The 25,773-nt window shown below is 41.1% G+C and overlaps 1 protein-coding gene and 1 long non-coding RNA gene across 7 annotated transcripts in view; one reads left to right on the top strand and one right to left on the bottom strand.

Annotated features, from left to right (window-relative positions):
- The window catches only part of LOC137156681 (uncharacterized), a 49,219-nt gene extending 46,387 nt beyond the window's left edge, over window positions 1-2,832 (top strand). The window contains exons 1-3 of one of the 2 annotated variants that reach the window (XR_010920854.1): window positions 1,075-1,193; window positions 1,878-1,932; window positions 2,324-2,832. This is a non-coding gene — a long non-coding RNA (uncharacterized lncRNA). Of the gene's footprint in view, window positions 1-1,074; window positions 1,194-1,877; window positions 1,933-2,323 lie in introns of those variants that run through there. The other variant, XR_010920853.1, reaches the window with a different exon arrangement.
- The window catches only part of ZNF704 (zinc finger protein 704), a 136,743-nt gene that overhangs the window by 22,656 nt on the left and 88,314 nt on the right, over window positions 1-25,773 (bottom strand). For all 5 annotated transcript variants that reach the window (XR_010920850.1, XR_010920851.1, XR_010920852.1 and 2 more), the window contains exons 3-7: window positions 13,567-13,670; window positions 9,731-9,963; window positions 6,712-6,812; window positions 5,293-5,557; window positions 2,352-2,456 (exon numbers count right to left, since the gene is read on the bottom strand). Coding sequence is in view for 2 of the 5 variants with exons in the window: in XM_067553566.1 (XP_067409667.1) it covers window positions 2,352-2,456; window positions 5,293-5,557; window positions 6,712-6,812; window positions 9,731-9,963; window positions 13,567-13,670 (808 nt within the window). In the remaining 3 variants the exon portion in view is untranslated. The remainder of the gene's footprint in view (window positions 1-2,351; window positions 2,457-5,292; window positions 5,558-6,711; window positions 6,813-9,730; window positions 9,964-13,566; window positions 13,671-25,773) is intronic.

The raw sequence follows: 25,773 nt of genomic DNA, 5'->3' as shown, positions 1-25,773 counted from the left end.
GCATATGCTGACCGGTGGTCACCTAAGCAGCAGCTTTGAGAATGTCAGTGGCGCCTAAATGGTGTATTTAGGAGGCTCAAGAGCCGGAGAGGCATTTAAGTACCTTTGAGGATTTGGCCTGAAATCTCTAGTAATCATTAGCTAGGGCCTGGCCAAAACACTGTGTGCAAAGTCCTCTGAACTGCATTATGTGCTAAACATTAGTAATTAACAACAATAAGAACAAGAATGATGGACTATATTGCACTGCTTGGAATACCCTTTTTTAATAGTAGTAGCCTGTAGGCTCTCTTAGCTGGAAGAAGAGGAGGAAAACAGCCACCGTGTCTTTAAAATATTCATGTCCATTTCACCTTATTATATATTTTATGCCTATTAAGAATTATAAAACAGAGAAATGTGTCCTTGTAGTGGTGATGTGTGGTTGATTTAGGTTTTTATTGTTTGGTTTTTTTTGCACTAACAACATTTGCAAGATTGCAAGGAGAAAGAGGGATAAAAACAGTCTATATGGCCCCCAGAATGGCCTATGATTGTGCTTTCAACATTGTTACTCTGGGTTTTTAGGAGGTTGTTTTAAATTACACTGTAAATCACTGGCATCTTCTTATAATTTCCCAGAAAATGATTATTTGTTTCTTAAATTCTTTTGGGAACACTCACTCACTATAGTTGCAAGATCAATGTTATTGCTTGAAGTCAACTAAATACCTACATGTCTAGTCTCTTCCTTTTAGTGTCTGATTTACAATGTCGCTAATTGCATTCTTGGATTCCCAATACTACTGGCGCCAATTTCTGCTATGCCACAAAAGGAGCTAGTTTAATAATTACTCTATCAACTGTATTGTTGTGAAATCGAATTCCGAGAGTACTTTACGTGTGGCAGGCTCTGTCGAGGCACTCTTGTTCAAATTGCTGCCAGCATGATGTCTTTCACTGTTAGTTGTTCCTTGATGGAATTTAATAAATATTCATTGGCAGAGTGCAGTGTAATTGATTGAGCCACTTTCATTTTTATCAGCTCTGTAGGAGACCACTGCCATGGCAAAAAATCTCCAAGACTTGCCAGAGGTTGACAGTAAGAAGCTTTTGTGATTCACTTTGTGAAGAGAGGAGAGGGAGGCTGTATCTGTTATCACCGTGTCTAATATACGTTGTCAGAAAAAAAGCCTTATGTGACTCTCTGGATGGTTAGTGTGCATTATGTGATAAACTGTGAAAATTCTGATTGTGTAATTTGAAATGAAATGCTTTGATATCCAACATATAAATCAGATTGCCATCTGATCACAAGCCTGATTAACATTTTCTATAAAAGTTAAAATAGGAATACACTGGACCTATTTATTTACTATTTATTCAACAGCAGATTTTCTGCATCTTAAAAAGAAATTAGTGATTTTAATTTAATTTCTGATACACACTGGATTACATGCCTGACACCTCGTATTATCTAGTTCCCTCTCCACTATTCAGATCCTTATGGTTTGATTTTTATTTTTTTTTGGATGGGTTTGCTGAAAGTCTCTCTATAATTAAGCAAAAGGCCTGATTCAACAGTCCTTACTCAGGCAAAATTTCCATTTAATTTCACGAATTTACCACCACAATGCCCTGCGAGTATTTTATAATCTTTGTCAAAGTTGAACTTGAAATCTAATACTGCATCATTAACAATCAAATGCTAATAATAAATTGGAACTCTAATTTCAATATGTACTAAGTGCATGTTTTTCATATAAAAGCAAAATTGTCCCTTGTGAAATCAACAGAAGTGTATGAGTGCATGAATGTATTTGAGGCTAGAATCAGGACTTAAAACTACACCATTCAATTTTGTCAGGAAAATTAATTATTTTCTTTCCTTTGTATAGAATTTGCAGTGTTCTAACTCCTGGATATCCGCACCTCTGTTAGCGTCTTTAAAATGTAAGTACCTTTCTAATTAGCCTTCTAACAGAACAATCAAATTGATGGTTGCCTCTAGTTTTACAAATAATCCTTTAGAAATATAAACAATGGACACATGCAATGGCAAATGCAGAAGATTTTACAGGCACTGCAGCTATCCACTTCATTCTTTTGTAAGCAGATACTTTGAAAAATATACTACAAGACCTAATTCTCCACTTGTTTACATATTGTAAATCAGGAGTAACTGCATGTAAATCAATGGAGTTATAAAGTAGTGTAAAATAGGTGTAAAAGGAGAATTAGGACCTGTGGGATTTTATCTATTTCTCTTTAACTCCCACTCTGTTGCATTTCATTTCAGTCATAAGAGCATTATTGGTAAGTTTTAAATCTTTCCATTGCTTAGGTATCTTTTTTGTTCATCTTCCACTTACCGGAATGCCGGTGAAGGTAACTGGAGGTGACTGCCAAGAGATGCTAAAGCTACGGCCATTGGGAGTGAACTTCGTTGACCCTGGAATGTTCACTGGAGGAGTGGCCTGTTTAAAAAGAAAATATTCCAGTAAAAAGAAGTGTTCCTCTTCCAAAGCATTGCAACAAGATCTTTCGCTCTTTGTAATGGCAAATCAATCAGGTTTTTAGCGGCTCAAAATAATTCCACAATTCCACTCTGCCATTGTTCTCTGGGGGAATAAGCATGAATAGGGCAGCAAAGAAAGAACAACATCTTTATATGCAATCATTATTTAATTGGGCTCAGAAAAAGGTGATAGCTCTCCCGAGAAATGGCCTCCATAAGAAACCTTTAAAAGCTCAGGTCTTATAATAAACAACACTAGGTATGAACTCAGAAATCTATGTATAAAAGGGTTTTTTTTTTCCCTTTTGAAACTTTTCATGAAGGCAAAATTACAATAAACCTTTAACATACTTCATCATGCATTACTTATTTAAAACCAGGTTAAAAATCAGAGAACCAGGCGAAAGATTCTAGCTTGCTGGCTTGTTCCACTGAGCACACTAAAAACGGTGACCAAATTTCTAAATATCTATCCTTTTTTTTTGGGGGGCACTTCTCTTGTCTATGTACTTGGTGTGAAAGCTTTTCCATTAAAAGGACAATCCACATTTTACTACACCACAATTCCATAGCAGGAAAAGTCCCATTTTTATGTGTAACACAAAGTCTTGCTGTTGCCAGTAAAAAGAGAAATAACTTTGTCATTCTATTGACAATGTAAATCTTTTACTGGAGCATTAAATAAGCATGTCAGGGAATCTCTAGGAAGCTGGCATTTTGCCATAAAATGAATCTATTTAATAATTTCCTCCCAAAACTGTCTAATTCCTGGACACAACCACCACATGTGCAAGTATGTTCCCCCTTTCCCACCACATAAAGAAAGTTCTAAAAACTAGCATCTGGCAAACACTAACAAAATCTTTAACTGGAATGACTGCAAGCCCAGTAATAAGCAAAAACAAATATAGTACTTTAAATTAATGTACTGTCTGGTTGAAACTACTAAAGAGTGGAAGGAAAGAAATTTCAGATACCAAAAATGGTTAATGGTCAACAATGTGAGGCAGCTATTCTGCAATGAAAAGATAAACGTGCTGAAAAACAGCTTTCCGTACTACAAACAGTAGGCTGAAATCATTCTCAGAATTTAAGGGCAGTTATTGAAAAAATAAAGCTAAATCAAGATTTTGAAAAACAACACTACTGTCCTCTCAGCTCACTCATTTTCTTTCCACCTCGGTCTTATAATGTGCTCATCACATTGATGATAAGCGTCTTTCTTTTGAGGTGCCTCTTCTCCCTATGGGCTATTGGAACCTGGATAAAACTCTCCTGAGGTTCTTGGGTTTTCAACCTCAACATCTTCTTAAATCCTTTCTTCTTTTATACAGTCAGTATTGCACAATTTGTTTCCTCTCTGCTTAGCAGGGTGAATGAGTGGCTGCCTTTAGCACTGGTTTCCAATGCCTCTTGTGAATCAACTTTTATCGTCATAAAGGTTCTTGTTTTACATTTAGACCATTTAAAAGTGAGCTTTCCTTCCATTCTTCAGTTGTTTCAACCAGGCACTATCAATTTAAAATACCGTGTTTGTTTGCAGCCACTCACGTTCTCTGAGCATCTTCCTCCCTAGGCTCACAGTCATGTTCAGCAGCAGGGATGACAATCTAGAATATTGCGGACTCCTGCACAAGATAGTCCTCAGGACAGATAAGCACTTTTCTAAAGCCAGCCTCTGGGATTTCACAAAGGGAAAAGGAGCAGGACTGTGTGAACGATAACATCTATGGCAGCTAAGGTCTGTACATGAGTAGCTGCTGACATATCTCAGAGAATCAACGCAGACACACATCTTATCTATTGGTAGGAGGCCATCAGCCAGTGAGGTCAGTACAATCTGTGCCATATCCATGCTGAAAGCCTGACTGAAAGTTATCAGGGAAATCTGGTAACTCCCAATTATACCAGAATTGCTTTATCACAACCTTTGCAATAATTTTCCTTAAAAAAGGAAACTTTGAAGCCTGAAGATAATTGGCAAGATTAGCATATCAAGTGGCTAACAGCTTGTTTGAAGGGAAGATGGTGTATCCACTAGCAATATTCTGGAGCACTGGTTCAATGCTCTCTCAGATAGTGTCATCACTTCTATTATGAGAGACCTCCAAGGAAAACCCTAAGTACTGACCAAGCCTATCTCCATTTGGCTTGTAGCTAACATCCAGCTAGAGGTGGTCTCACTAATAGATATCAGATCCGAGGCTTTTCGTTTGTGCAAAATACAAATATATGAAAAAGTTATTACATTTATTAGATGTGGTAAGAATTCATTTTTCCTGTCCGTAAGCAGGCCATGGGCCCCAATACTTCAAAGCCTATATTTTTCTTAGAAATTACATGGTGTCCAAGAGATCAAAGCATGTCAAAATGAAGAGTTTTCAAAAGCTCGTTTCTAGCACATTTTTACAATGAATGCATGCTGTGTGAATTAAGTTGGAAAGTTCTCTAAAAGAGCCTGGAATCTGCTTGGGTTTTTTTTTTTTTTTTTTGGCCATTTGTAAAGAATTACCAGTAAGTGCAGTGGATGTTATAACCTTTTTATTTTTCCTGCTCAACCACATATATGCAAAGCTGCCCACCTCACAATAGACAAATAAAAAATGGAATGGTTTCTGGCAGCCATGGGACTCGTTGTGCAGAAAAATCCAATATGGGCCAGGCAGTATCAGTCTCCCCCAGTGTCTCTCATACAAAAAAAATTATCCAGATTAGGTAAATTGGTTGTTAAACTAAAGCAGGTGAGTAATCACTAAATTCTATTATGTAGGTTAGTTTATCATCCCTAATTTTACCTGGTAAGCGTGATCCGTGTGTACGAGGTAGAGGTTGGTAGGAGCTGAGCGGCTCAGAGGTGTCATCAATTTAGTCTCAGTTTTGGCACATGAAGTTTCAGGACGGTTTGCATCTTGGATGGGAAAAGGAGGAGGAGGAGATGCTAGAGATGGAGAGCCTGGAGAAAGGCTGCTTAAGCCATCAGCTACTGAATCTGTGTTGAGCCTGATTTCTGTGTAGTAAAAATCTTCCTCTCCATCACTGTAATCAGACTCTCCTACACGTCTAAATCAAGAAAAGACACAGAACACGTATTACTATACTAACGCAACATTGCTGAACTTCAAGGTTAATTTTTAAAGTCCTGGATACATGGCAAATAAATTAAATATATGAAAATTTAAGCTTCAGCTGTGCTTACTTTATAAAAAGTGATGTGCACCATGTAAACATTTTACTCATTTGCAGGGAAGGGGTTGGGAGAAGTCTTGTGTAGTCTTTAGAGCAGGGAACTAGGAATCAGGCTTCTGCATGGCCTTCGTGACCCTGCTGCTGAATTATTTTTTTGGCTCTGGACCCGTTGCAGAGTATTGGTAGAACTAGTAGAAGTGATAGCAAAGGTGGGCAGTATTTCTACTAGTATTGAAAGCCACTTCCATTAGCTTGGAATGGAACTTTGACTCTACAATGAGAGGTGCCTTAGAAATCCCCAAAATGGACTGTGCAGGCATCAGTCATTCATCTGTGGTAAAGGCTCTGTTGAAATTTCAACTTTAAAATGATTAAATCCCTTTGTTACATATGGAAAACACTGCGTTGCTGCACCAAATTTACCCCACTTACTCTTTGGGTATGTCTACACTGACAGTGGCAAAGTCGCCACTGTCATATTGATCTTTCTGGATCGATTGAGTGGACAGTGAAGATCCGCTTAATCGATTGGAAGTTGACCTAGTAAAACCACCTCCTCAAGTGGTGCAGTGCAGTGAAGACACCACGTAGAACAGAAGTACAGCAGTTGATGGGAGTTATGCAAACTACTCTGCGTAGCTTGTGTAACTCCTGTCGACTGCCGCCAAATTGCCAGGTAAGTGTAGACTAGGCCTTAGTGTACAGACTGAGTTTTCAAGAAAGTTGGAAATTTAAGAGTTTAGGATTTAGAAGCAGATAAAATGATTCCTTTTTTAAACCACTCTGTTGGTTACACACGTCATATTTCCAAGCTTTTCTTTGCAACCAGACCAGATGTGTGTAGGGAGTGGGAGATAGTTGTTTGTTTTTTAAATGACAGCTTAAATTCTGATGTAATCACTTGACTCCAGAAGCTGGTCTAGGGTACCCATGCCTTCACCTGGCCCTGCTTGTGTGCACGTTGAAGAATCTGAACACGCGTTAGTACCAAATCTCTTCAGACTTGCAAAGGACGATTGTCCTCTTACCCAAGATGAATGGTCCGGATGTGTTTCTGAATCCCTGCAGCTGTGCTCAGTACCTTTCCACAGTTTTTCCAAAGGCATTTGAACATTACCTTCATGGAGTTCTGACAAGTTATAAGAAAAAGCAGTTTTTAAAAAAATATTCTATTATTCATATGTTCACATGAAAGGTAGGAAAAAATACAGATATATACCATCATTATGTGTTACTCCATCATAAACTGGGCCAAATTCTGCTGCCAGTTACACCAGTGTAAATCCAAAGTATACTTGTTTACACTGGTGTAATTCCACTGAATTCAATACAGCTACTCTGGATTTACACTGGTGTAATTACAGCAGAAAGTGGGATCCCTCTGGCATAAAATAAATACTTCTGGGATTATTTTGCAAGAAAATTTAGGACCAGATTCTACCCCTAATTAAAGACCTTGCAGCCCATTGACTTCAGTCAACATATATGGCAAGGGTGGCCAAACTCACTGACCCCTTGAAACCTCCCTCTTCGCTGGGCAGAATCCTCTAGCCCCACCACCCTGCCACAGGGCAGAAGCGCTGAGCTCCCCAGAAGCTCCGAGCTCTCCCCTAGGCAGAGAATGGGGAGGGCTCCATGAACTGCACATAAACTGTAAAAGAGCCGCATGTGGCCCATGAGCCAAAGTTTAGCCACCCCTGCTAGATGGGGTGAAAAGGTAGAATCTGGCTCTTGAACACTTAAAGGGTGAGCTGCCTGATTTTCAAAGGAGCTTAATAACCAATGACTTGCATAGGAACTGTGGGTGCTCAGCATCTTTGAAAATAAGGCCACACATACAAATAGTGTCAAGTATAACAAAGGGCCCCCTCCAACAAACCCACTAACTTCGTAGAATGATAAATTTTGAGACTGGATCTCATGAAACCCTGCCAATTCTCAAGAATGTACTGCTTTCCCCAGCAGAGGCAACAGAACAATTCTATAGGAATTGTTTTATTGTTATAGGCACCTTCTCTTCTCCAAATTAGTGAGTACAAAATATTAAGCCAGTCACGCGACTGTCTGATCATTCTTTAGTACTCTATAATAATCCCTCCCACTCAGACATAAGTAAGTGATTTGATGGAGAACAGATTGAATTTATGGCAAAATATAAATATTCAACTTTCTTGAGGACTGGAAGTGGAGGACATGACATTTTCTAAGACATGACTTCATGAAGCTGGGGTAGTTTGACACAAACTGATTAAGCATTCTGTCACTCCTAATTGGTGAAGTTATCAATTGCTCTATTTTTACATTTACACTTTGTGGTCTGACAGTGCTAACCAACCAGTAATTAGAACATAAATATTTTTCTCCAAAGTGAAAGATCACAGTCAGGGCGAGTCTACACATAAAACTAACAGTGGCACAGCTGTATCGGAACAGGGAGAGAGCTCTTCTGCCGACATCATAAAACCACCAAAAAGAGCAGTGGTAGCGATGCCAGCAGGAAAGCGTCTCCTGCTGACATTGCGCTGTCCACCCAAGTGCTTATGCTGGTAAAACTTATGTCACTTGGGGGTATTTTTTCACACCCCTGAGTGACAAAAGTTTTGCCGGCATAAGTGCTAGTGTAGAGAGAGCCTCAGACAAGTATTAACCAGGGACAGAATGAAAAGATAGGAGAAAGTGAATTTGCTATAGGTGAACCCTATGTAATATCATTTGTTATACAAATTTGATGTTTGTTGTACAGGCCAAAAACTGCAAGCACCAAAATCAAGTATAAAATGTTTGTGGAGCGTATGTAAAATATGAATAATGGAACAGTAAAAATGCAGTTATAAAACCATCTGCCTAATCATTGCTGAACAATCAGAAGAATGACAATGAGAAGCTCAGCTTTAACTGGGTAGTAAAAAGCATCACAACATTTCTTTTTCTCTTTCTGTCCTCTCCCCGCCTCAAGTCATGTCTGGATTTATTTTAATAACTAACTAACTGTTAATTTTTCGTAACAAATGTGTTCTCCATACTGTTTTTCTATTTAGCGAAGAGGTACAGTGTTTTATACCATCCTCTCAAAGACATCTCAGCAAAGGCAAGAGCGATAGTGGGGCAGCAAATGAGCAACTCCTGTAGCAAAGAGATAAATCTGATCCGATTTAAACAATCATTAAAACTTCATCCTGCCAGTGGCGAGGCAATTATCGCTTTCAGTCTGATCCAGAGAAGTCACTAAGAAAGGATAAAGACCTTGTTTTCCTCTTTCCTCACAGAGAGCTCTTTTTCATCCTGCTATGTAAAATCTATCCTGTTGTGTTAGGAGTGAGGAAAGCTTGGACAAATGCCATCTCTTTGTTTCCTTCTGCTGCTTCTTCAAGAGAGGCGCTTTGCTTGCTGGCAGAATGATGGAGAGAGGGGAGTTACATACCAAACCAAGGCATTTTGTTTAGTTTCATTTATTTAGTTGCGAATGGCCACACCGATCCTTGGTGGAGTACCACTGATTTCAGTGAAATTCCAACAGGGATGAATTTGGCCTGATGACACTATACAGAAAGCATCAGATTCCCTCCCCTGAGGTTTGTTCTGAGAGTGCTTCACACCTTAGGCCCCTGATAGAAAAACAGCATTTTCAGTGAACAAGAAATACAGGGCCAAATCCTGCCCTGTGATGGCAAAAAGGGAATAGGGAAAGGCTGCCTACTGCAGCCTGTCCCAAAGGAATTTGCCAAAGGAGGACAGGGGTCTGCAGGGAGTATCTTGCTGCTTCTCTGGGCAGGAGCTACGTGCGTCTCCAACATCTGCCAGCAAACAGTTGGTGCTGATGGCAGCCTGGGTACTAGCCAGAAGCGTGGAGTTAGGCTTGTTCCCATGGGCACATGCTGCATGGGTTAGCACATACACTGGGTGCTATGGAGAGTGTCTGCCTAGCAGCTGAAACTCCCAGCAGAGTTGCTTGTGTGGTCTCTTGTGGGTTTTTTCCTCCCCTCCCCAGCAGAACTAGCAAGAACAGAATCCCAGATGCGTAGCTGTATGGAACTGGATGAGGCTAACCTTTCTCTTCCTAGGGATGGGCTCGTCAAAAAGGAGATTGCTTGTTTCAGCTTCATCAATGCTGTCATCTGGCTGAGAGGGCATTCGAAAGGGTTTGAAGCTATCAGCAGACAGAGGCGGAGATGGGGTGGATGGATTGGATTGATCACTGGGGGCATTCCAGCTCCAGTATCCACTACTGCTGGTACTAGAAGGCACAAATCCTCCTTCTTTCCAAGATCCATTCAGGGATTCTGTTAATTAAGAATAACCACAGGAGTTAACAAATGCTTGTGTGTCACGAATTAAAGCTGAGGAGATCCATTTGCTTTTATCTGATGTTCAGTTACCATGCTCAGGTAGTTTAACCTTAGGCAGAAAAAAGCCAGAGAACTCAGTTTTCAAAGAGGACAGACTGACATCTTACTAAAATTTGTCTCTGTTGGAGCACTTACATTTCGCACCTAATTTTCTAGAAAAGAAAAAGCTGTAGTGGGAAGACAAATAATTATTCTGGACCATAACCCATAACAGGCAATCAGATAGCATGGTGATGAGTGCCGGATTCAGGAATGCGTTTAAGCACATGCTTAGCTTTAAGAATTCCTAGGACATACTGACTTCCATGGGCTTTGGATCTGGCCCTAAAGCATGAGCAATTATTAAAAATATCCATAGCTCACAACACAGGGCCCGATCCTGCAAACACTAAGCTCATGTATAATTATATTTACTTCAGTAGCCCCATTACTACTCGTGTGTAAAGTTACTCATGTGCTTAAGTGTTTGTGAGACTGGGGTCAGAATGCAAAATGTAGGCAAGTTAGTGATATCCATAATTTCTTTAAAATGTACAAATAATTAGCTCATTGTTGATGAAGCACAAAACAATACACTAGGATATAATGCACAACTGTTTCAGTTTGTGGTTACAGAACTTCAGAAATTCTGTGCATTTCTCCTTTTTTTTCTATTTTTGAATGATTTGCACTTCAGTCTCATGACAAAGCCAAGACACACATCTGGTATCAGCCTGTGAACTTAATACCGCTTAAAAAAGCTGTTTGTTCAGAAAAATAAAGGAAACAACATACTTTCAAATATAATTTTCTGATATATTTATCACAGTGCTTTGTGTTCTCTTGTTTTACAGCTTCCCTTTACCTTAGTGAGATTGAAATTTAATCAAGAACACTTTTGAAAAAAATAATATACAAAAGAAAACACTTGAGTGAGGTTGACAAGAAGAAGAAAACAAACACAGTGGGCCTGATTTTCATTTACACTAACCCATTTAGCAGTGTTAAAGGAGGCTTAAAATAGGTATATCTTAATAGAGTAATTTACTTCCACTTTAAGGCCCCTTTATGTTGTCAGAGTGGTATAAAGGAGGCTAACTGTAAATGAGAATCAGACCCAATATTACTGATTTATGGGAAATAGGGGACATATTCTGATCTAATTTACACAGAGGAAAATCCAGAGCAGCTCTACTGAAGAGCAGAATTTAACCTAAATTACTAACACTAAAACTATTTTTTTAAACTACTAAGCAAAATGCTAACCGTTTCTTACAGTGCTAGTTGCTTCCTATTTTGGAAAAAAAATGCACATGTCCAATCAATTCATGACTATTACATTTGTAGTTTCTTACATTACTGACATCAAAATAATTGTAGTATATTCCAGCAATACTAAAACAGATTTAGATTATTAAATCCTTACTCACTCTTTTCTAAGGACTCACCCAGGCAAAACTCTCATTCAAGCAGTAGTAAAGTTTGCCTGAGTAAGGACTTCAGAATTTGGCCCATCATTCCTGCAAAAATGTTTGAATTCATAGAATCATAAAATCGTAGGACTGGAAGGGACCTCATGAGGTCTTCTAGTCCAGTCTCCTGCACTCAAGACAGGATTAAGTATTATCTAAACCATCCCTGACAGGTGTTTGTCTAACCTGCTCCTAAAAATCTCCGATGATGGAGATTCCACAACTTCCCTCAGCAATTTATTCCAGTGCTTAACTACCCTGACAGTTAGGAAGCTTTTCCTAATGTCCAACCTAAACTGCCCTTTCTGCAATTGAAGCCCACTGTTTCTTGTCCTATCCTCAAGTGGTTAAAGAGAACAATTCTTCTCCCTCCTCCTTCTAACAACCTTTTATGGAAAAGGGAAAACCATTATCATGTCCGTCCCTCCCTCTCCTCCTTGAGTCTTTCCAATATTTAGAAAATACTGAAACTGTATATTGAGAAATATCACAGGACACTCAAAACTGCATCAGAATAAATATCAAACTCAGTTAGCCACGATCTTTTACATATTTTACAATTTAGTAGAATTTATCGACAGGGAGAGCTGATCAATCAAAAGCTACTAGATAGCATGCATTTGATGCTCTTTTGTTATTATTTCTGTTTTTAAATAGTTGGAAGGTGCTCAGATACTATGCTGAGGGGGCTATCTAATTATCTAGATAAACAGATTCCCAGGCAGTGGGCATGTTGTAACTGAGTGGATGAAATTACCATTTTAATGAAAGATGAAGAATTGGCTATTCTTATGAAACCTCTAAAGCAGGGGTTTCTCACATGCTTTCAAAGTGTGGCTTCATCTTAAAAGAAACATTGTTTAGTGGATAACTCCGGTTCCCTTTCACCAATTCACGACCAGTTAATATCCCTCCTGCAACTACTGCACTTGTTTACAGACTAGTTGGAGAGTACTTAGTATATAGTTAGCGGGTGGAAGTGAGGAGGAAGAATCAGCACCACATGAACAACCAGCAAGTGCATCACAGTGTCAGGAACGCTGCCATATAATACTATAGATTTTTAAGCCCTTACAAACCCTCTCAAACTATCAATCACATTTTCAATTTCATTGCCAGATGTTGAAAACACCAATTGCTTATCAGATGTATGAATTGTTTCATACTTGTGTTTTGTTCATGTAATCAACTGTCTCTTATGAGGTTCATGCATTTGGTTGCATGTTGTCTCCAAGAAATTATCCTGGAGGCAGATGTACAGGATGGGAAGTAAGGCTCCAATACTGCAACCATAACTGCATGGGGGTGGGGTGTGTGTGTGGACCTGTACCTATGCAGAACCCTCCTGCACGGTTTCTCAGCCTTGGAGTTGCAATCAGGTCTCCTGGGGTCACAACTCCCCTGCTGTCATATTGCTGACTGGAAAGTAGGTCCTGACTAGATCCTGACTGGGGAGGATATGGGGTGGAGGGAGGCAGTATAGAAAAGGCTGAGAATCACTGCCATATTGATTTCACGTGTACGTATTAAAATAATCTGATCCTCTGGAGAGCGAACACTTCAGGGGGTCAGAAGATCCAACACTATTAATCCTCCTCTGATCTTTCCTCCCATGTAGGGGGTGAGCTAGGGCTACAGAGGCTAGAGCATTCTGCTGCCACTCAGAAGCCATATTCTCCTTTAGGGGCTTTTCTGCAATAGCACCTAGACACCTCTACTAAGTCAAGGCCCAACTGTGCTAGGCACAGTATAAACACAGAGTAAATCACAGTCCCCTCCAGAGAAGGATTCTACACCTCTCCTCCTTACTTACCTGAACTCTCTCACTGCAGTCCTCCTGGTATCAAGCTTGCCTCTAGCTCCCCAGTGGATAATTACAATGGGTACAACAGGACAATCATGCAGTTATTTTTCTTTTCCAGTTGAGTTACTACTCCTGGGGCAGGTAAGAATACTTTATTCCTACCATATTTATTCAAGTGTGCTAAGTGCCTGCCACGGAGTGGAAAAGTAACTTTCAAGTTCTCAGTATAATGTATTCCTACCGCGTCTTTCGACACCCCAGAGTATTATGTTGTAAGTTTACCATTGGGTCGTACAGGAGGGCTGCGAACCAAAGGGCTGGTGGATAAACTGGTTAGTACCATAGCTGCTGTCACTTTATCCATGTCCAGTTCTTCTGAAGATTTTCTGAAACACAGTGAAAGGAAGGCAAAAATCACATCAGTAAATGTTTGACATACTCAGCAGTTTCATGGCAGGCCTATTTCACAGGACAGTAGAACACAGCAACAACACTACTTGACCAGAGAAACAGAAAAGAACTAGATCTGAAAGCTTGTGTCAATCACCTACTGTACACTAAAGTTGACTACTTTTAGCAAATCAGCTCAAATCAAAGGGAAAAATACTGGAAAGGAAAATGGGTCTGCATGAAAGATGTCAGGATTGTTGTGAACCTCTCTGTAGTATCGTGGATCTCTCGGTTAACCCACTGAGGCCCCGTGATTTCAACTACTGGCGCGTAAGTGCTTTTCTGGATTGAGGCCTAAAGAAGCAAAAGTAGGGCAGATAAAATAAGCAGCACTCTCTGTAGAGTAACAAGATACCTGGAAGCACGCTTTAATTTCAAAGCTAAAACTGAATGGGACAGATTTTATTTATTTGGTTACTTCTGATTAATGCTAGTAAGTCACTTTTACCCTATTTGAAAGCCTATAGTAAATTTGTTAATCAGGTTTACAAGCCAGTTACTTCAACTCCACTCTCTCTCTCTCTCTCTCTCTCTCTCACACACACACACACACACACACTCTCTCTCTCTCTCTCTCTATACTTGGCCATTAGCTTAAAAGACAAGTTAGGCTATACAACAGACCCACCAACCAAGTAAGCACCTGCTTTAAGATCAAAATCTTTGAAAAATCTGGGGCTTGAATCGGTCCTAGAATGATTTTCAGCATAAGGGCGCACAGGGGATGATAAGCCTACCAAGATAAAGGTTGTAACAGGGAGAGTGAGGGCAGGTGATTGAGCAGAGTCCCAGGCAACTTCCATCAGTGTGTTTTCTGTGTAGCCTGAACTTCAATTTAAAAAGCTGCCCTCTGCCTGGCAGAACCTCTGAGTTAGCAGAAATGCAAACGCTGCCTGGGGCAGAGTGTCTCCTGCTGGTTTAGACAGGCATGGTTTGTGTGCACTAGCAGAGATGAATCAAGCCTCTAGAATAGATACAGATTTATATTCAGGGCAGAGCTCTTGTTCCATTTCTGTGGCTGTAAAAGTGGCTCGCTTTACACTTCAGTGTATTTCAAATAGCACTTCCATTTACATTCTGCCAACTACTCGAAGAGACAGACAATTAGGAAAATGGAAACATAATGGAAAGAAATTTCTGAAAGTAGAATGCACCAAAACAAAACTATTACATATCTCTAGCTGTGAACTCAGCTGTCACAGAGCAGCTCTATCAAAAAGCAAAGAGAGAAAACTCACAACTAAGTAAGAGAACCCCAAAAATTCACATTAATGAGACTCTGCCAATCACCGGACTTTGCAAATCAGTCATCAAGTGCATACACAATAAAAAACAAGGTTCATGCATTCCAAAATGCACTTTGCTCATTGAATTTGCCAATTATAGTTAAATTCCTATTTTTATTGTACTTCATAGACCATTAGTAAATCTTCTGGCCATTAATTTTAAAAATAATGAATTCCTGGTAACAAGACATCATTACAAGGCTTTGCTATTACTAAGGATAAGATTATGTCATGGAGGTCACGGGCTCCCAGAGACCTCTGTGACATTTTCTGCCTCAGCTCTCAGGCAGCAGAGCAGGAGCTGTCAGCCAGGGGGGCCCCCACAGCTCCCACGGGTGGCCCCTGCAGCTCTGAGCTGTTGGCTATGGAGCTCCCAGCCTTCGTGGGTGAGACTTGGGATCTCATCCCCCCCCCTCAGGCTTCACAGTCAGCTCCTGTCAGCCCTCCCCCCTATTTTTAGTAAAAGTCACAGACAGGTCGCCAGCAATAAACAAAAATTCAGGGACACCCGTGACCTGTCTGTGACTTTTACTAAAAATAAGTGTGACAAAACTCTTGACCTTAGTGATTACATGTTTGCTGGCAGTTGGAAGAGACGACCAATTTTTTATGTGAATTTGAAAGCATCTAGCTCAGTGCGGTTCTACCGTGTATTAAAACACAAAATAACTCTCTTGATGTCTTGGATGCCAGGTGTCCGGTCGAAAAGGGGGAAAATCCAATTATTTGAGTGACCGTCCACAATCAGCTTCCATCCTGCTGACGGGGGGGGGGCAGGAAAAGCAGCTGCTGCTGGAGCTGGAGGAGCACTCGGCAACTGCCCAGCTCTGGCGACGGGAGATATTGGTGGCTGGTGCCCGGGGGGAGGGATCCTGAAGCATGCGGTGTTTGAGGAGTGGGGCCGGGGGCTGGGCTCACCACCCAGGCCCTCTTCTCAGCCTCCGTGATGCCCTGCCCCATCCTGCCCCTGTCACCCTTCCACCCCCAGAGGACGGCTCTCCCTTCCCTCCCCTGTCCCCCCGCCCCGCCCCGCCCCAGTCACCCAACCCACCTCTGGAGCCCTGCTCAGCTGGTGGGGGGGTAGGAGATGGAGAGAGCAGAGAGCAATGGGGGGCAGGGAGCAGGGACGGGGCCTCACGGGAAGAGATGGAGCAGGGGCGGGGCCTTAGTGGGGAAGAGGCAGAGCAGGGGAGGTGCCTGTGCTCAATGTCCGGTTTTCAGAAAGTTGGCTATGCTAAGGTCAATCATTATAAAGTAATTTCATCCTGCAGATGGCACTGTTTTATGACGTACAGGATTTAACGTGACAGGCCATGCATACATGTAAACGTTTTGCCAGCATAACTATGTTGCTTAGGGGTTTGGGTTTTTTTAATGGCATAATTATGCCAGCAAAAGTCCTGCTGTAGGCACAGTTTTAAGTGTGTTTTAAGGAGTGTTTAGCCAGCATAGGTTATTTTATTCACCAAAACAGAGCAAACTATATCAGCAAAAAGTGCTTTTTCTGGTACAACCATGCCCATGTTAGGAAGGCTTTGATGCTATAGCTATACCAGCAAAACTTAAATATAGACCTTGCCTAAGAGGCTGATGTCAATGGGACCTTCTCTGTTCCCGTGTGTTTGAAAGGCCTGGGAACATTCAAAGAGGAGATGATGGTTACTCCTGAGAGAATGCTGTGTCAAAAAAATAAAAATTCTGCACACATTATTTTAAAATTCTGCAAGTCTCCACATTTTATTTGTCAATAAATAAATATGGAGGCTCCAGCATGGCAGTGGGGCACACAGGGCACTAGCTGCACGGAGGTTGGAGATCACCCTGCAGTCCTTCACCCGCGCCCCCCTCCCCCCCCCCCCCAAACACAGACTTGGCAGTGAGGCTGCACCTGACCCTGACACAGCGCAAGGGCCAGGCCTGCCCCAGAAACACCCTGGGGCCCTGCCCCTCCACACCAGGGGTGGACAGGCAGGCTCAGCCTGGCAACATCTAAGTGTGGAGGGGCTTATTGTGGGGGGGAGGGGGATCCAGGTGTCAGGTGAGAGGGTTGTATGTGGGGCAATCAGGGTATGGGCAGCTCAGTGGGGGCTCCCGGTGCAGGGAGGATCTGGATGGACAGGGGTTTGTTGGGGGGTTCTGGGTGCAGGAGGAATGGAATTCTGCAGGGGGGGATCCAGGTGAAGGTGGTTGGGGCTCAGTAAGGGGGTTCTGGATGAGGGGGATAGAGTTTGGCTGGGGAGTCGGTGTGGGGCTTGGTGGGGTGGGGTTAGGTCTGGGGGTAGGGGGCTTCTTGGGATGGTACAGATGCATAAGGGGGTGGGGCTCATCAAGCTGGGGGTTCCAGTAGGGGGTAGTCTGGGTGTGCAAGGGCTGGGGTTCGGATGCAGGAGTGTGGGGCTTGGCAGAGGGGGTCTGGGTGCATGGGTGGGGCTTGGCGTCATCTGGGTTCAGGGGGTGGGGTCCAGATGAAAAGGCTCGGCAGGGAACCAGATGCAGGGGCAGTGGGGCTTGGCAGGGAGGCATGGGTGCGGGTGATGGTGGTGTGAGGTTCAGCCGGATAGAGGTTTCGGTACCGGGGTTGCTGTGTGGGGGGAAAGCTTGACAGGAGGGTGTGGGGGGGTCCATATGCATGGAGGCTGGGTGGACTAGGAGTGGGTTTGATCTGGCACTGGCCAAGGCATCCCCAGCCCCTGTCCTGTGCAGTGATTTACCTCTCCACCGGCAAACGCCCACAAGGACTGCTGCTGCGGAGGGGCATGTGACCACTCCTGCAGCTTCCTTTGCTTCTGAAAGTCATTCTTCTGCAGGGAAGCAAAGAAATCTGTGGGGGTCATGTATTCTGCGTGTGTACAGTGGCACAGAATTCTCCCAAGAGTAGATGATGCAAATGTCCAACTTGCCACCTCTCTCTCTCTCAACTCTTTTTCTCAAATTTTGGAGAAAAAGAGATGTTTAATTATGACCTGCCTGGCAGCTCCACCCCCCGTGGAGCTTTTTACAAGGAAATTGAATTGGCATTTTGGCCCAAAATGCCCCGTCTCCCACTATTATTCTTCAGTTTCCACATCTATAAAATGGAAATGAGACTATTTATCTCACGGAGATCTTGTTAGATTTAATGAACATTTGCACAGTGTTTTGAGCTCTTCAAATGAAAGGTGCTTTACAAGTGCAAAATATCACTATACAGTGTGTGTTGGCGTCTACTGTTGTCCACGCAACAGGTACCTCATGGCAGTGGTTTGTGAAGCTCTGTAATCTTTTAGGAAGAAAGGTGTCATATACATATAAAATACTACAATGACTATATTACAGTATAAGTGCTGAATGATCAACATGTTGTTACAGGCTTCAACGTATTAAAAATATGATTCACATTACCATAAATCTGCATAGTATTTGGCACTTTGGAAAGGACAAGGAATTCTTAATATACACATAGTTCATGTGCACAATAAAAAGGTGGCGTGGTTTTTCACTCAGTTATTAATTGTGTGTGTTCAGCATTCTGAAAAATCAGTAAGTCTAACTCAATGTGTGGTTATTTTCTAGAATGGCCCCAGAATTCTAAAGTAATTGCCGCTACATCATAAAAGCAATTTCTCTGCTGTCTTGGGCAAATTGCTGGACCATAAGAATCCACATGCTTGTGTTAAGATATTATGAATCCATTACATAGCCTGCATTAAAATCTTATTAGGTCACAGACAACCTATTTGCAAAAAGTGTTTGCAAGTAAATGAGCTGATCTTGCTAATTATTGGTCAAGAAAAGTAAAAATTAAGCTGCTGGTCAAATAGAAACACAAGCAAAAATTAGCTAGAGACATACAGGGAGTGACACACATAAGCACTGTTTGATAAGAGCTGTTACAGTTTCCCATAAAGCAAAAGGGAAAGGGATGTGTTTTCACAGATTTAATATATGCATCAGTACAGCATGGCTGGTATTACATCATGTGAGCTAAATGTAGCATTATGGTTTGCATAACAAGAGAAGCACGAGTGTTTTGACATATAGAGGCACACATGTTGAGATGGTGTAGTTGTGGTAAACCTGGGATTCTAGTCTCAGTTCTTAGTGGCCAATGTCAAACAGCTTCCCAAGTTAATCCTGTGATTGTCAAGTTTAGACTCACCTGTAGAATGGATATCCTCTGCATCCCTTTGCTATTTAAGTTAAATGCAGTTTTACATACAATCATTAAAAATTGGTTACCCAGAAAATCTCTATAATGAAATCAGCAACATTCTCCTGCAAAAGTCACATCTCTGAACTAAGAAACAAGTAGCAGGGGGCCCCAGGGAGCATTCCAACTCTCCTTGACCAAGATGACAGATTTTACTACTCAAGTGCTCGAGTGATTTTCCCAAGCTTGATGTGTCTTATTCTTTTGCAGGCTGTCAGTGGTTGAGGAGACTTTTAACATAAAAATACATCAAAGTAAGTTATGCACATGACATTTCAATGGTGCCTGATTTTTAATGGTTTAAAGATGATATGGTGCCCCTAATGATTAATTAGTGATAGGATAAGAGACGGATTTACAAATTTGATCCCAATATTCTATAATGAAAAGTATGTTTGACAGAAGAGTCTAGGAGAAGCCAATTTGCAAAAAATGAGTGTTTTTCAAAGTCTTTCTCCTCTAACTACATTAATAGTGCAAGCCGCTGCACCCTTAAGGAAACATTCATGTAGGAATGAAACCAGTAAGACTATAAAAATACAGTATAGGTCTATAGCAATGACTACAGAACCCAAACAAATGTAATTAAGAATGATCTCTTTTAGTATGGCTTTTTCAGCTATCTTATAGAATTCTATAGCAGAGAAATGTTCTATAGGATGGCTCACAAAACCTATAGAAAGGTTATCATTGGCTATTAAATACTATAGGATTTTTCCATATAAGTCTCCCTCTCCCCCTCTGCTGCTTGTTCCCTCTCAGGCCAATTGGAGGAAGACAGACATCCAGGGAGCCAGTCTTTCCCCCAAGCAAGCTGTGACACTTGCAAGGGTCCTCCACTGGATTCTTGTCCCTTCTCATTCCCTTCTCAGCTTTGCTGGGACACAGTTCACACCTGTGTTCTTAGTAATGGAATACTAGTGTTTACCCTAGATCTTTTCAGGGAATTCTCCCACTACGATATTGCACTGCCACGGAGGCACAACTACCAAGGCAGAAAAGGCAGCAGTACTAGCATAGCCAGGGCTCCAGTATTTTCTTTTCTGTGTTTTCTAGACTACAAGGCGATAGAAGCAGATGCCTGTGCATGGTCTACACTAGCACTACCCTTATCGCAGAGGAGCCACACCAGTGTTAGTGCAACAGCAGAAGATTCCCCAGACAAGTCTAGAGTAAGCAAAGTCTTCACGTACACAAAGTCCCTTATGAACACAGAATTATTAATGCTGGTTGCTAAAGGCCCAGTCCTCTCCCTTGAAGTCAACGGGAATGTCAGACTCACTTAAATGGGAACAGGACTGAGCCCCAGGTCTCACGCTCCAGTGTACAAGATGCAATACATTAAAAATAAATAAAAGAGGATAGTAAATCAAGCTCTTAAGGTAACTGGTGAGATAATGGAGTAGACAATCCTTTAAATTCATGTAAGGGAAGAGTTAAGTGAGAGAGAAAACTTACCTTCAGCAACACAGAGAAAAGCTGTAGCTGTAATGATCAGTTTTTATTTATGCTTTTACCTGAAAAGTTGACTCAATAAACATTTTTTGCTTTTGAAACAGCCCTGAATTATCAGGATGGCTAATTAGATGAAGAGCCCTGAAGGCAACTATAAAAGATGAAATAGGAACAAGATATAAACTAGTGCACTTCAAAACACAGAGATCAAATGAATGATAATTATTGTAAATGTTAGGCCCAGGCAAATGTTCAATTTAAAAAGGAATAATAAAATATGGTCAGTGGCTGTCATTGAAATGATGTCTATGTGCCATAGCAACTATCCTTAAAACAACTTGTTAATGCAAAAAAGCAATTCACGAAGATAACAATAGTGGTTAATAGCACACTGAAGCTAGAGACGGATAAATAAAAGAAATCATCAGCCAATAATCATTTAAAAATTTTATGCTAACTCACTTAATTTGTATTCCCTCCCTCCTTGTGTTTGCTTTTCTAGCAAATGAGTTTATTCACAGGCATGTTCATCTGAAGTGGATAGCTTATGCTGTAGTGACTTTGCAGAAAGGGAATTTTAAATCTATAAACACTAGTGTGTATATTGGAAAACATCTGGTTGGGCCACTCACTACAAGGTCTAGAGGTGTGAAAAAAACCACACCCCTGAGCAAAGTGCTTGTGTAGCTGCGTTATGTCAGCTGCAGAGAGCTCTCTTGTTGACATAATAAAACCATCTAAATAAGCGGCAGTAGCTATGTCGGCGGGAGAGTGTCTCCTGCTGACAGCGCTGTCCACACAAGCACTTATGCTGGCAAATCTTAATGTCACTCAGGAGAGTGTTTTTTCACACACCCCCCCCTGACAAAAATTTTGCTGGCATAAGTGCTAGTGTAGACAATGCCTCAGTGATTGCTTGGTAAGCTGGATGCTTTAATGCTTTAAACAATGTGTGTTTTAAAATGGATAGATCTAAATATATACCTCTACGAAAAAAGAATGTAGGCCATGCTTACAGGATAGGGGACTGTACCTATGAAGCAGTGACTCTGAAAAAGATTTGGCGGTTATGGTGGATAAAATCAGCTGAACAGAGCTCCGAGTGCAATGCTGTGGCCAAAGGGGCTAATGTGATGCATAAACAGGGGAATTTTGGGTAAAAGAAGTAGAGTTTGTATTTAGTAGTATGTGACCGTTGCTGGAATACTGTGTTCAGTTCTGGGGCCCACAATTCAAGAAGGATGTTGATAAATTGGAAAGGGTTCAGAGAAGAGCCATTAAGATGATTAAATGATTAGAAAACCTTTGATAGACTCAAGGAACACAATCTATTTAGATTAACAAAGAGAAGGTTAAGGAGTGACTTGATTACAGTCTATAAGTATCTACGTGTGTGTGTGTGATTCTAAGTACCCCTATATGCACACCCTGCATATTATTATAATAATCTTTGTACAAATATATCTTGTGAGGTATCATTTGAAAACTAATAACTCACTGATAAATAATATTCTTGTGTAATATATGCATGCAGTATATATTAAGAGAGTTATGGGCATATGCTGGTGTTATGTCATATGTCAAATGTTTAAAGCCAGGCATGTCAAGGGGAATTGGTAAACAGGTCTCCCCTAGACAAAGGAATGTGTTTACTTTTCTGACTGGCCCAGTCATCAGTCAGACACAAAGAAAGTACGTTTACATATAAGTAGTAAACTTGGTCATCAAATTAACCTGAAGAGGATATTGCCGGAAAAAGAACAATTTGCAGTTTAGCAAACTCCAGCAAAGAAAGATTATAGAGCTTCCTTCAACACCACATTCCATGTTACCTTCCTCACAGCCTGAATAAACTTTACTTTGAGAGGTAACCCTCAGAAGAATCCATTTCAAAGGTTTACCAGTCTATACAGACAGGGGCTGAACCTCAAGTGATAAGCAATTGAATCAACATTGTATACGAGTTCCAGAACGATAGCCGTGTTAGTCTGTTTTTAGCAAAACAGCGAAAGTTCTATGGCACCTTAAAGACTAACAGATCTATTTGGGCATAAGCTTTTGCGGGCAGAAACCCACTTCGTCGGATGCATGACGTGGGAACTTCAGTTTGGTAGATATATATACACATGGAAGGATGGGTGAGTTACATCACAGTGAGGAGGGCGAGTGTTAACGAGGTTAATACAATCAGGGTGGAGGAGGCTGTTCACAACAGTTGATGAGAAGGTGTGAATGTCAAAAGAGGGAACATTATTTTTTGTAGCAGACTAGCCACTCCCAGTCTCTATTCAGACCTAGTCTGATAGTGTCTGTAGGAGAGTAAAGAGTTAAAAGCTGGATAAATGGTCAGGACTAAGTTACAGGGAACTGGGTTATGGCACGGGCAAACCTTGTTTCTACTAATTGGTGTGAATTCTAATTAGAGTCTGTTATCTCTCCTTTTCCTCCCTTCCAGGCCATCTGCACATGGGATGAGGCTAATAAAATCACTATTGCCACTCCTGCGCAAGGCCTTGGTGGGAAAAAAGCATTATCTTCCTTCCCCTCGGCATACCTTTACTTCAAAGAATGTTAGTATAAAATTAATAGGTTTTAAGGTGATGTGCCTGCCCTCTGTATGGTAATCCTGTAAACAACAAACAGGGGCAGGTATAATTGTATTCATCATGTAGTTGTTAATATTCATTTTATAGGTGTCAGTGTAACCAAATAAGGGTCTATGGGGAGTTGCTGGAAATTTATCCATAACAGTATGTAAATGTATAAAGAATTGTAAAGTAACCCCCTCGTTGCTAACTTGCGGCGTTGACACGAGCAGGCAATAAAGGGTTCCGTCTCCCCAGTCTGCCCCAGGGACAACCTGTTCGTTTATTTCTAACAGTGTCAAGTTTGTATATGTAAAGTTTGCATTTGCCCCTCTGCCATGTACATTGGCCAAACCGGACTGTCTCTACGCAAAAGAATAAATGGACACAAATCAGACATCAGGAATGGTAACATTCAAAAAACAGTAGGAGAGCACTTCAATCTCCCTGGACACTCAGTAACAGACTTGAAAGTTGCCATACTTCAACAAAAAAAACTTCAAAAACAAACTCCAGCGTGAAACTGCAGAGCTGGAACTCATGCAAACTTGACACTATCAGACTAGGAAAAGCACTATAAAAGGAAATATGGATATTTAATGATATTATGCTTTAAAGTCTGTGGCCAAACAGGGGAAAACAAGAGAGATGGCAGTTATTTACCTGTCTCCTATGAAAATTAAGCATGATGGAATCAAAACAATGGAAGCTCCATTTACATACAGAGGGATGGGAAGCCCACAGGAAGGGAAGAACAGCATGAGGTCATCCTGCCTCTTGAAATAAAGACACTCTGGAACTTGGACAAGCAAGGACAGAAGCTGTCTTTGGCATCCATCAGTAGATAGACACAGGGGAACAGATGTCTTTAAGGCTGAGAAAGATGAGTCATTCTACCAAGGGGAGGTTGAAGTTTCTGGAAACTAAACACAGGTAAGAAACCTGCTTAGGCAAAGATCTTTCACCTAGGAAGACAAGGGAAGCAGCTTCTTGTACTTCTGTGAAAGGTCTTAACTGAGGGAAAGTCAGCCAGGACTGAAAAGAAGATTGGTAAATTATCTTGAGCAAAGCCTGTGCCTTACTAGTCTAAGTCTTAGACTTTTAGACGTTTGTTTCACTTTTATTTGCTTGGAACCCTTTCTAACTTAATTCCTATTACTTGGCTCCACTTTGCCTATGTTCTATTCTTAATAAATCTATTTTATTTTTACTATAAATCAACTCGGTGCTGTGTTTGAGGGGAAGAGTGTATTTCCCTCAGTTAAGTCAATAAGCTGTGATGTTCTCTTATGTCTTTAAAGGAACAAAAGTAACCTCAGTATTTCTCCAAATTGTCCAGGAGAGGGCTGGACATTGCAGAACACAAAGTTTTGGGAAAATTCGGGATGGGGTGTGTGTTAGATTGCTGGTTGTAACCAAGGCTGGTGGAAGCCAGAGTAGAGCTGTGGGACTGTAGACAGGCTGCCAGGGTCAGAGCTGCTGAACTAGGACTGTATAGGACATGGACACTCAGGGTGTGACGTACATGCTGGTAGGCTAGTTGAGAGCATCCCAGGTTGGAAGCTACAGCAGCACAGCATTGTAAGGTACCCAGGCTTGCAGGGCAAGTGGTGACACAACTCGTTACTGGTCTGCACTGCACCCCAGAACTGGGACAATAGAGAACAAATATTTGATAATAGGCTCTTCAGTCTAGCAGAGAAAGGTTTAACATGATCCAATGGCTGGAAGTTGAAGCTAGACAAATTCAGACTGAAAATAAGTTGTAAATTTTTAACAATTTACCAATGGTTGTGGTTGTTTTCTCCATCACTACCAATGTTTAAATCAAGATTGAATGTTTTTTTAAAACATATACTCTAGAAATTATATTGGGGAAGTTCTATGGCCTGTGCTATACAGGAGGTCAGACTAGATGATCACAGTGGTATCTTCTGGCCTTGGAATCTATGAATTTAAGAAAAGAGAAGACATCCTGCATCTCCAGTATGTGTTATCTCTCCCTTGCTCCTGGTTAATGTGCAGCAGTCTGTTCAATAAAAAAGGAGCAGTACGAATATCACACTGTCCCATATTCCATATGATGATGCTGTCTTTCAAATTATTTCTCAGGAAATCTTCCTTGACCTTCCAAAATAATCCTTTTAGCAGTAGCTGGTCTAACAGAAAGTCATCTTGATGATGCCCTAGCTTTTATAGGGCTCTTTTCATCAGTATATCTCAAAGCACTTTACAAAGGAGGTCAGTATCATCACCCCCAGTTTTTTAAAAGGATTCTTTTCTTTCCCAAAGCATGAGACAAAAAACTAACAGAAGGTTGCAAATGTATATTGTTTCCAATTTTTCCCCAATTACAGCTGACACTTTGACCCAGATTAATTTTAGCATTCCCAAAACATGTCCAGAAGTATTGTATGTAGACATTGAGATAACCTCTACACAGAACATTTAATCTATAGAAAGCTACTGTTATAATTTCAAAATAATATTCAGTTGTTTTCTTCTCCCAAGATCCTTCAAATAT

This window comes from Emydura macquarii, unplaced genomic scaffold, assembly GCF_026122565.2.
Source record: "Emydura macquarii macquarii isolate MOO-44397 ecotype Brisbane River unplaced genomic scaffold, CSIRO-AGI_Emac_v2 contig_1477, whole genome shotgun sequence".
NCBI classification, from domain to species: domain Eukaryota; kingdom Metazoa; phylum Chordata; order Testudines; family Chelidae; genus Emydura; species Emydura macquarii.
This window is presented reverse-complemented; position numbering and strand designations above follow the sequence as displayed.